Raw genomic sequence first — 12,159 nt, forward strand, 5'->3', positions numbered from 1 at the left:
GGAAAAAAAAAAAAAAAAACAGAAAGGGGGGGGAAAAAACCCACCTCTGAACACTTAAAAATGCCAATAACATCCATACATCTTCCCTTTCCCACCCACCACCCCCCAGTCCCGACAAAAAAATAAAAAAGCTTTTAAAGCTCTAAATATACTTTTTTTTTTCTTTCCATAGTGTGATTGAGCCTAGGGCTATACATTTAAGTATAGCAGGTGCAATTATAAGCAATTCCTGGCTCCGCACCCTGGACTGTCCCACGCATAGAAGGAGGTACAAAATAAATTAAACCCTTCCATTTAGGCAAGTGAGCCCAAGATGAAGGAGTATAACCCTGCTTGCGAGTATCCAGAGGCATTGAGGGTAGTACTTATATCTCACTTTTTTTATTTTTTATTTTATTTTATAAAAAACATGTTAGGGAGAGCAAAATATAATAAAATTTCAAAGGACGAAAACTAAACACTGAGGGAAAACTGGGGACACTTGCACAACGAGAAAAGGAATGCATGCTTGATTCAAAGTATGAGATGGGTCAGTTCACTCACATGGTTGTTCTAGGCCCACAGCCTAAGGCCTCAGCATCCTTCTAAACCACAGGGTTTTGTTTTCATTTTTTGTTTTTCTTCCAAAGACACTCTTAATCCTACCCCTGAAACCAATATGGTAGGGATAAGGTTGGAGTGATCATCACTCGCTAACTACAATATTTGCTATTTTAAAAATATATTTATATATAGTTCTGGAAATTAGGAAGCAAACAAAATATAACACAGAGATGCATTTGTCACAATTAACTCGAGTTGCAGCAACAGCAGAAATGTGGGAAAGGACAAAGAGAGAGGGCTGCTGCAAATGCAGCAAGTACGTCCTTAAATATGTCACATAGTGCAACAGTCAGGTTACCTCAGTTACTCTGCGTCACTGGATACAACATGACAGATGTCACATTGTCACTTCTGGTTAAAATAGAAAAGACAGTGTTTCTTCTCAGAAGTTGCCCAATGAATTTTAGACATATATCTATAATAGCTTCTTTAAATATGTCTAAAATTTGGCTTTATTCTTCTCAGTTTGGAATGCTCAACATACGAAATTGACATCAAGGGTATCGGTACAGCTTTCACCTTAACTCTGAGGACAGGGTAAGGTGCAATAAAGAATCCTGGTCTTTCTCATTTCAAATGACTGCGTTTCATTCTAACGGGCAGAGATATAGTTCATAAACCTGTGACCTTGATAGCAAACAAAAGTTCATATTGTCAAAATTAAATATAAAACAAAGTCAAAACTCATGGGCTAAAATCAAAAGGGCTGAAGGAGATGGTTTGTTACAAATTTATTTTTATCTTTAGCATTTGAACTTGCACCTTTGCTCCAGCACTTTTAAAGTAAATTCTTTCATCTTTGGCAGCCTCTGCCAGCTTTACATTGAATCCCCATTAAAGTTCTTAAAAAAAAAAAGAAAATCTATTAATTCCACTAAACCATGTTGTGTTTGATATTGCATATGACTCTTTTACTGCTGTTTCTTTTTCAGAATTAACAATGCCAAGTTTTGTTTTTGTTTTACAAAGGTATTGAGATGACAATGTCCATAATTGGCTGACTTTTTATGCACAAACTGTGACCTGATAATCCTGAAACACTTGATAGGGGAGAAAGGTCAGCGGCTTCTTTTTTTTTCCTTTTTTCTTATAAAGAATAAACTGCATATTCTATCTTATATTTTAAATGGAAGGAATAAAATATACAAGCCCATATTGATACCATATTTCTATTAAGAGCAACAACAGTTCATATGTTCCTGTTTGTAACTATCACAATTCAACACATGAACGCAGAATCAGCTCCATATCACGAATACTGCTGGAAGGGATGGTTTAGGATTATCAACTCACTGCTGCCATGTCCATAACAAGCAAAAGCATCCTGGAAATAAATCCCAAAACACATATCTTTCAGTACATGATAATGCAACTGCATTAGGTTACGTACACAGTGTACACAAGTTTTACCAGCATTTTCACTCCCCAAGATGTAAGATTCCTCTTTCAAATACAAAGCAGAGAGCCAGTAAGATATATCTATAATACAGCCCTAGATTTTGTGTTTTTTTTTTTGTTTTCTTAAACAATTTGGTCACAATGCACCTTTGATATAAAAGCATTTTTAAACTTTATTATTAACACTCAGGACATTAGGAATTTCCAGATTTTTTCAGTAGCATTTGTAGAACCACTTTTGGTAACAAATACAGTAGTTAGGAATACGCATCCAATTCAGAATGCATAATAATGTTTATCCTGAATCCTTTCTGGCTAAAAACAGGGCTGGCGCTGTGATGGGATACAGAACGAGAATCTACAAAAAAACACTGTAATATGTTTGTTTGTTTCCCCCAGAGGCTACATCCTCTTTTTGCTGGAATACTTTATAAATACATATTAAAAAGTAAGGCAACAACTCCAAACAGTCCAAGCTGTTTGCTCAACTCTATTCCCAATTAGATTCACAATCCTGGCAATCAATTTCATGGCTGCACTGTTCAGTGTTTGTCTTTATTTCCAAATGGTCCGAAAGGATGTCTCCTGACATTTTTAAAACATCTCTGGTTTGTGTGTTCAATGATGTACATAACTAATACTGGTCAGGTACTGAACCCTAGCTTGTCCCAGCGCCTGTTTTCAAAGGATTCAAGACATTGATCTGGATTCACCATAAACTCAGGCATGAATCCAAAATTCCCTTCCCTACTATGTTTATCACCTGTTCTCTTTTACTCCTAATTTTAAAACTAAAGGAGTACCAGGACTACCTGGTTACTGGAAAGATGTTCATTCCAGTAAACAAACCTTTTAACACGGGACCTTTATAATTCATAGCCCCATTCCACATTCAACTCATGAAGATGTGCAAAAGGAAAAGATGTCAAATTACAGTCAAGTTATCCAGAGGAGGATGTTATACAAACTTATAAGGAAATGACAGTCTTTTTTTTTTTCCTTCCTTTACTATAAATACATTTAACAGCTTAGCAGAAAGACAAGCTAAATTTAAGATTGTTCACATTTGAAAATTGTTTCATACTCTCTGCTAATGATAAATAAGGAACTCCCAATAATGGAATTTTAATATAGCAATTTCATCAACAGACCTCTGAAGACTGCTTTTTTTTTTTTAAAAAAGAGGGTTAGAACAATAATTACGTTTGCCAAGTTCTGAGAAGTCCATCTACTGTCCAAACTTTGGATTGAAGTCCTTATTTTTTTTTTCCTTTACTTAGAGACAGGTATATACAGTGCTGTTGTAATAATGAAACAAATGTGAAATCTACTGTAAAGTTGCACAATACAGAAAACTGTTGCTCCATCTTCTACTACATAAATGTGTGACTCCACAGGTTAGTAATGTTGTTGTCGTTATTTTCGTTAAGTTGGAATTATCCCATCACGTCTAAGACCTCTCTTTAACTCCAGATCCTCCAGTTTTTTCCACAATTCTTCACGTTCCTTTTCTTTCTTTTTCTCACTAGGGGAAAAAAAAATAGAATATAAGGTAAACAACTGAGAAAGTTTAAAAAGATTATCCAACTATAACTGCCCCTTGGACATACTTTAACCCAGTCTTTTAAATATCTCTGAAAACTCTGGTATTAAACTTGTAGGTGTTTCATCTTTTGGGTTTTCTGCTCTTTTTTTTTTTCCTTGACACTTATGTAGAAACAACATAGAGTAGGAAATGACAAGAATATTTTAAGATCACATTTCACATTAATATTCCTTTACACTTAGCTTAATAAGGAAGATTAACTTCAAAATACCAAGAAAAAAAAATGACCAACATTTATAAGTATCTGTTACCCTAAATCCAATGGCATGTTTACTTTGGGTCTAGTTCAAATCTGATTTTTTTTTCTCTCTGAATAGTTTCTCAAATGGGTTGCTAGAGATGACACTGATATAGAGAATGTAGTAAGTCAAGAAAACATACTTCCTCTTTAATGACAGTCCATTTTTTCTACATTATATGTATGTAAAGTCTTTAGCAGAACTTGTTCTAAATATATCAAACCACAGAAACCAAATTATGAATTTTATACCTATATATAAAATTAAACATCCTTCTTCTATAATTTCAGTTTTAATTCTCAACAGAACTTTGTTAGTATTATCAGTTATTAAATTTTTAATGTTCCAAGCCTTCGAATTTGGCTCAATATCAATTTGTGACTTACAGACTTCAGATTTCACTGTTTGGTTAAAATTTTCCCAAAACCTAGATGTTCAAAATAGGGTAAATGAATTTTATTTTGCCAAGGACATTTTTAGATTACCATACTTTTATAAAAGAAAAGATGTTAACTTTAATATCAATGAAGTAGTAAGTATGCAACCCAGGAATACATGGGTACACTATAAATTCATATTTATTAAAAATAACTCACTACACTGTCCCTAGTTTCTTCATGTTGTGATGAACCAGTAAACTGCACACCTGATAATATTTGTGAATCCATAAATTCAGATAATTCCTAAAAACAGTGGCTCTACTTCACTTGGGAAGAATTTGACTTCACTTAGCAAGACTTTTGTACTTCACTGTAGTACAGTATATTTATTCAGGGAAGGAAATCCACATAAGTGAAATGTATATATAATTCCACTGCCTTATATTTTTAAAGTCATTACCAATTTTTTTAAGTTGTACTGATTATCTACAGCAACAGAAAGTAATCTTCATCCCCCCCACCAAAATACCTCTAGAAATATCTAAAGACTTTTACATCCCCATTCCATCATTTTATAATTAGTATTTTGGCAATTTAAGCCGTTCACTGCAACTAGTTTTAACTGGCTCAAATACACTTGATACAATATGAATTTTAGTAGGCATAACAGTTTTTCAAACAATTACCTACTTGGTAACTTTGACCCTGAAAAGTTTTATTTATAGGGCAATAATTCTCCAACCATTATGGATCCTAGATATCTATCTAACTGCAAAGCAAAGCTGTTTGGTAAATTATCACTTTTGGTTTCTCAGTACAATCTGGGGATTAACAGCAGGTCTGTCTAAAGATTCATTGTCTATTTATTATCGGCTGCGCTGGGCCCTCGCTGCCGCGCAGGCTTTTCTCTGGCCGTGGTGAGCGGGGGCCGCTCTTGGTTGTGGTGGGACAGGCTTCCCAGCGCAGTGGCTTCTCCTGTTGCAGAGCACAGGCTCCAGGCACCTGGGCTTCAGCAGATTCAGTGTGTGGGTTCAATCACTGTGATTCGGGCTCTAGAGGGCTGGCTCAGCAGCTATGGCACACGGGCGTAGTTGCTCTGCAGGATGTGGGCTCTTCCCGGACCAGGGATCAAACAGGTTTCCCTTGCACTGCAAGGCAGATTCTTAAACAATGGACTCCCAGGGAAGCCCAACATTAGGTCTAAATAAATGTTATCATAGAATACTGGTTCGAAAGTAAATTCTGCTGATCCTGCTGAGTTTCAATGCATATTGATCTTTTTACTTGGGAGAGGAGGAAGATAGTAAGCAAGGGCTTTAGAGACTTTATTCAACTAAAAAACAGCTTCAATATATGTTAGGTTCTTATTGCCCTAATTTGCAGTTTAAATGAAGAGCGGACATGATTAAACATTCATAATCTTGTTACTGAGGCATTTCACCAGTCTTTGATCAAGAGTTGTATAGCAATCAATGCAGTCTACCCTACGGGGCTTTTCTTCTAGGTAAACTTTTTGGTGAGTTATCATACATCTTTTATACTGACAGCTTTATCTTCAAAAACCCTAAATATTTCCGATATAGCTTCTGTCACCCCTATTCTTTCCCACTTTTCTCTCTCCCTGTAGGTGGCAGTTTAAAACTTCACTACGCTGTCATACTAGGGATAATGTCAAACTCCCTGTTACAATTTCACAGAGCACTAATGTTGACACATGTATCCGTCAGTATTAGTTACTTATTCCACCCACCATTTTCAGATTTGTACTACTTTAGAAAATGTTGATCTGAACTGCAACAGTTACTAACTTCTTGCCTTCTAGAAATAAATCCTTTCATTTCTCCTTGGGACTCTTTGTGACCCATGCACTCACTGTAGCCCACCAGGCTCCTCTGTCCATGGGGATTCTCCAGCTAGGAATACTGGAGTGGGTTGCCATTCCCTCCGCCAGGGGACTCCTCCCAACCCAAGGATCGAACCCAGGTCTCCCACATTGCAGGCAGATTCTTTACCATCTGAGCCACGAGAGAAGCTCTTGTCGGACAATACCAAATAAATCTCTTTAGTCTCTTTTTCTCTTCCTATATCCACGGAAAAACTAGTATATCCATCTACTAAGTATACTCTTGTATTGCTCATTAGACAAAATACTAGTTTTTGAATAATCCTTCTGTCATAAAGAAAGTCCACTAACTATAAATCACTTTAAAACACCAGACTGTCATAGTCAGCTTCATAGTATTTATTTGCACTTAATTATCTTTTCCAAGAGTCTGACCTATTTAGTTAAAATGATAAATGATCATAAAACAGTTTTGAAATTCAATAAAAATGAATGAAATTAATTCAAATGATTTGAATATTTTAGAAATAGGTCTTCAGTAGTCTTAATGGATTTCTACAGATTTAATTCTTATTCAACTAGGAAAATAAAAATGGGTTTTTAGTTACTATAAAAAGAAGGATATTATGTATAATGCACTCCTTACTGGTACATCACAGTATGAAAATTTGCCCTGTATTTCCTTCACTTAAATAACATTTTTTAAAGATTTTAAGTTTGAAACATGGAGGGTTATTATAAATGTAATGATTTGAAACAAGTACAAATATAGTAAATTAACAGTTAAGTCTGGTACAATATATCCAATAACTGATTTTTACCTCAACGTGGTATTAGAAAAAAACTCAAGTCTCTTCTCTCTATTATTAAATACTTTTCATATTCCATAAAGTTGCTCTGGTAATTTTTTAATCACTATGATGATCCTCTGTCCCCTGCCACCAAACCTTTCCCTTCATTGCTACTTTTATCTAAAATCCAAGTAACATATTAAAAGTCAGGAAAAGGAGCAAGGGAACCACAGACAGTTTTTCTCAGGAGGTTTAGCCAGGTCCTGAGTATGAACACTGGGATCCTTGAAAGTCTATGGTTTTATAATATACACAAAGCTGACATTTTCTTCTGGATGAGAAAAGTCAACCCAGCGGTTCAACTAGCTCTCCAGCCTTTCCTCAACCTCTCCAAGTACATCAAGTCAGGGTCTGAATATTTGTGTGCCCCCCAAATTCACATGTTGACATCCTAAACCCCAGAGGTGATGGTATTAGTAGGTGGGGCCTTTGGGGTGATTAGGTCATGAGGGTGGAGCCCTCATGAATGGGATTAGTGCTCTTTTAAAAGAGACCCCACAGAGATCCCTTGCCCCATCCACCTTGCGAAGACACAGTGAGAAGGTACCAGATCTGAATCAGAAAGAGGGCCTTCATCCAACTATGGTGGCGCCATGCTCTTGGGTTTCTGGATTCCAGAACATTTGTGTTGTTTGGAAGCTACCCACAAGATACCTATAATGTGGTATAGCAGTCCACACAGACTAAGACACATCTTTTGGAAAGGTGAATATACTGAACGAGAAATAACAAAATTGAAGAATCACGTAAATGAAATCAAGAAAGACCCATGAAACCAGAAGCATTTACTATAATAAGTTCAACTGGTTTCTGCTCCCTTTTGACCTTAAATGTATCAAGATTTGCATAATACTCTTTATCTCCTTGTTCTTTGCACTGCCCTCTAAATCACGGGAATGTGCTGAGTTCTAGTATAGAAAGTTAAGTTCTAGGTCAAAGAGCTAAAGAAAAACCCATGCCCCATCTCTCTTGCTCCTGGTAGTAGTTAGCAGTTTGTCGCTCAGTCGTGTCCGACTCTTTGCGACCCCATGGGCTACAGCCCACCAGGCTCCTCCCTCCATGGGATTCTCCAGGCAAGAGTACTGGAGAGGGTTGCCATTTCCTTCTCCAGGGGATCTTCTCGACCCAGGGATTGAACCCGGGTCTCCCGCATTCCAGGCAGACACTTTAACCTCTGAGTCACCAGGGAAGCTGCTGGAGTGAAGGACAAATCAGCCCCATTCTAGTTCAGAATGGGAGTGAATCCAGATGGCTATCAACCTGATGATCCCCTTATGTGGGCCTGAAATACCAGTTATGAGGCAGGCTTCTAACCTGGACACAGAAGAGAAACATTAGGGAAGGAAAGGAGGAAAGCAGCCTTTACCAAAATGACACTTTGTTACCCAGTGGCACACTAATAAAGACACAGCTAATGCATATGCGAAAATGAATATGGAAATAAATAAAATTGTGCTGCTTAGGATTTCAGGTACAAAGAGGCAAATTCAGCAAAGAGCAAAGAAAGAACTCAATAGTTTTATGCAGAGCTGACAAAAAAAGCTTTAAAAAGTTACCGCTGACGATCTGACTTGTATGTGGCTGTCAGCTCATCAAACATGGTGCTGTTCATTTCCATAAACGCCTTCAACACATTGTACACTAACGCCACAATAGCCCTGGAAGCAGAGAGAGAAAGGAACGCATCGGTCAGCCCTATGTAACGGGTTGCTGCCCGAAGAAAATGGAGGTACAACCTTTACCTGAGTGAGCTGCTCACACTGCCTAGTCGCCATCCCTTTTTTAGTTGGAACAACTAGAAATGACCTACAATTCATTTCCACATGAAGAGAGCTACATTCTTTAGACAAGAGATCTTTCTGAGGGGTTGGCAGGATTAGAAAACGAAAATCTAATTTTGCCCTTCTAATCACTGGTACCCAGAATAGACTTGCCTATGGGCACTTGTTAATTTCAATGAATAAAAAGGCAAGTATAAAGCAACTTCACCCTAAAAATGAACACTTGTGGCAGGACCAACCTTTGAGACCTGAATTTACATAGAATTTTATTTCTAAAGTGATAAAATACATAATTCATCAAAATCAAAGGCTGTTTCTATGGTAACAATTTTATATATCTATAATTCATATTCAAAGATGATACCAAGCCCCCCCTGTAAGTTGGGCAGCTTAATATGAGTTACATTTCTAGTAGTGATTTGCATCAGTCCTCTTGCTGACTCAATGCACAGGCTGAAGGTAACTGGCTAGCTGGTGATGGCTGCTATCACCGGATGGAACACTAAACAGCTCAAGAGCCAAATGGCTGCCCATGCTTATCAAGTCTAAGAATAAGCTCTTGGCAATGTGAGGACTCTGCCATGACAAGCTGAGTATCTTCAGACTAGAATCTAAATAACACTTCCCTGTGCAAAACTATACAACATTTCTTCCATTTTGCGTGTTTTCCAACACCACTGAAAAAGGCATTCCTTGGGTTTGAAGTTTCTAAAACATTTATAAGTGGATTTACTGTATTGCTTCTGCCCTGTGTTCATTAAAAGAGAAACTTCAGCTGTCTCTTGTTGAAAAGAAAGACCTTCTCAGATATGACAGTGAGGGAGCTGTGATGGAGAAAAGGCAAATACAGTCTGCTGAGCGGTTAAGGACACGTGCTAGAACCACTCTAGGCTCTCAAGAGGCTACTTACATAATAAGATTTAACTGTTTGCCAGCTCTTATATTTTTATAAGCTTTAGTCACAAATTTGACAAATGTGAAAAGTGAGAAATATGATATTTTACAGTTGTATGCAAAACTCATAGACAAACATACTATGGAAATACTGAATTATATTTCATTTTTAATGCCACATTCAGTTTTCTATGTGATAGAGAAACATGTAAAGTCATTCAAATACAGAATGCTTTAACTTCCATAAAACTAGATGATAAAAAACATTCAAAAATGTTTTTTCCCTCTACAAAACATATATAATGACTGAGTTGGTCTACAAAAAATGGATCTTGCTAAAATGCAAATCAATTCAGACCACTTTCCTTCCTACAGCTCTCTAGTGTTTCCTTATTATTTACTTGAAGACTCACGTGGGCACTACTCTACTTTTTGACCCAGTCTTCCAGCAAACTTCTCAAATGACCATGTGCTTCAGCCCTCCCAAATTCACAGGCCTCAGAACATGACAGGTGCTTCTTACCTTTTGTGCCTTTTTAGGTGACGGGTAAATCCACTATCTGAATGGACTAACCCCCATCCCATCCACTTGCCCAATTCTTTTAAGATTCAGTATGAGCATCATCACCCCCATCAATATAATACAAATCTCTCTACTTGATCCAGAGCATCCCCAGAAGATCTTAGCAATATTCAAAGACAGGTTGAGATGCCCTCAAATAAACAGATAAGTGAACATAACAACACTTAAAACACTGTTTTATAAAAAATCTGTTTCCTTGTTGGGTCTCCCCAACCAGTCAGTGAATTTCTAAAAGGTAGACATTTTACCTTTTCACACGCGAATCTTCAGCAGCACGGACAACATCTGACACACAGCATGCATACAAGATATTTTATCAAGCAGAAGAGACGGAAGGAGGGAGAGAGGCCAAAGGAGAGGACAGGGAAAGACGGAAGGAGAGAGGGAGGTGGGGAGAGAGCGGAGAGGAAGGAAGGAAGGAAGAGAAGGAGGGGAGGAGGGAGGGAGGAGGAACGAGGGGGAGAGGGAAACTGTGAAAACCTACGGATTCCAATGTTCTTTTGAAATCCTATAAAGACTGGAAAACATGATGGGAAGGATGACGTTAGAGTTTTCTTCTATCAAACTCATGATGTATTCATTATTCCAATAATAGAGTGCCCTTTCTGCCACCTTTGAGAAAAGGAAAAAGAAAATGTCAACAGAGAGAAAAAGACACAGATAAAACAAAATTATAACCTCTTCAAAAAAAAGTATTAAGACTATTTTAGTATCATTCAAACAAGTATAAAATTAAGTATTAATCACACTTTACATTTTTGTGGGTTTAAAATCTTTCACAAAGTTCCAAACTGGTTAATCAATTTGGGAAAGAAAAAGAAGATCTGCTACCTGCTTATTTTTATTCTCCTTTTAACACATTTATTCTCCTGATTCCACATTTTCCCTACATAGCTCACAAGCATCAGACACCTTCACCCTGCTTCTAAATGCCATGCTATTTCCCCATCACTTTAATTCCCTTCCTGGCTCACCTCTTTCATCCCACACACTTCAGATCAACCACAGGGCCCAGCATGTAGCTGGCCTTCAGTCAATAGCTGCTGTAGAAAGTGCAGCTGCCCATCCCTGCAGAGCAGGCACATTTGCTAAACACCTCCTTTGGCCAGAGACTGTGCCCAGCCTGCAGGCAGAATGTGTCATCCTTACCACCATCCGAGGAGTGGGTACCACTGTACAAACGAGGGCACTGGGGTTCAGAGAGATGGGGAACCTGGCTACAGTCACACTGCTTGTCAGTGATAAACTGAGACATGAGTCTAGTGCCCAGACTCCTTCCAGAGTTCATTTCTGGTCCCCTCCTTTGACCTGGGTAAGCCAGGAGGAAGGCACTCAGTTGGACTTAGGGCTGTATGTACATGCACTTGCTATCTCAGATCTCTTTTTTCTGACTGCCACATTTACCAACTGACTCTCTGAATTCAAAGGAATGCTTCAAAGAAAACCTAAAAAATCTAAAAAGCAATCTAAGATAACAATAATAATTCAAGTAAACCAAAGTCTCAAAAGAAAAAAACAAAACCCAAAAAAACACTAAAAACTCTAAGAGCAGTTATATGGAGAAAGGAAGAGTTGCTTCTTTCATTTACACCGATTAAGAAATTATGCTTCATTTAAATACATTTAATAAATCTGTTCCCACCCCCTGCACAAAATTCATTTGCTGAAGCCCTAACCTCCAGTGTGAGTGCATCTGGAGATAGGAGGTAATTAAGGTTAAATGAGGTCATACAGGTAAGGTCCTAATCAGATAGGCTTGGTGACCTTGTATGAAGAGGAAGCGAGAGATTTGCTTCTTTCCTCAAGCATGCAGCAAGGAAAGGCCATGCAAAGACACAGTGAGAAGATGTACAAGCCAGAAAGAACCCTCCCAGCAGCAGACCATGCTGGCACTCTGATCTCAGACTTCCAGCCTACAGAACTATGAGAAAGCAATTCCTATCGTTTAAGCCACACAGACATATGTGTGCTCAAGTCATGT

The 12,159-nt window shown here is 37.8% G+C and overlaps 1 protein-coding gene across 2 annotated transcripts in view; it reads right to left on the reverse strand.

Moving 5' to 3' along the window:
* Positions 1–1,317: 1,317 nt before the first annotated feature.
* Positions 1,318–12,159, reverse strand: part of PPP2R5E (protein phosphatase 2 regulatory subunit B'epsilon) — a 156,902-nt gene continuing 146,060 nt past the window's right edge. For both annotated transcript variants that reach the window (XM_069596788.1, XM_069596789.1), the window contains exons 12-14: positions 10,663–10,790; positions 8,477–8,578; positions 1,318–3,526 (exon numbers count right to left, since the gene is read on the reverse strand). In XM_069596788.1, the coding sequence (XP_069452889.1) occupies positions 3,427–3,526; positions 8,477–8,578; positions 10,663–10,790 (330 nt within the window). In that variant the 3' untranslated portion in view covers positions 1,318–3,426. The remainder of the gene's footprint in view (positions 3,527–8,476; positions 8,579–10,662; positions 10,791–12,159) is intronic.

This window comes from Ovis canadensis, chromosome 7, assembly GCF_042477335.2.
Source record: "Ovis canadensis isolate MfBH-ARS-UI-01 breed Bighorn chromosome 7, ARS-UI_OviCan_v2, whole genome shotgun sequence".
Taxonomy (NCBI): Eukaryota; Metazoa; Chordata; class Mammalia; order Artiodactyla; family Bovidae; genus Ovis; species Ovis canadensis.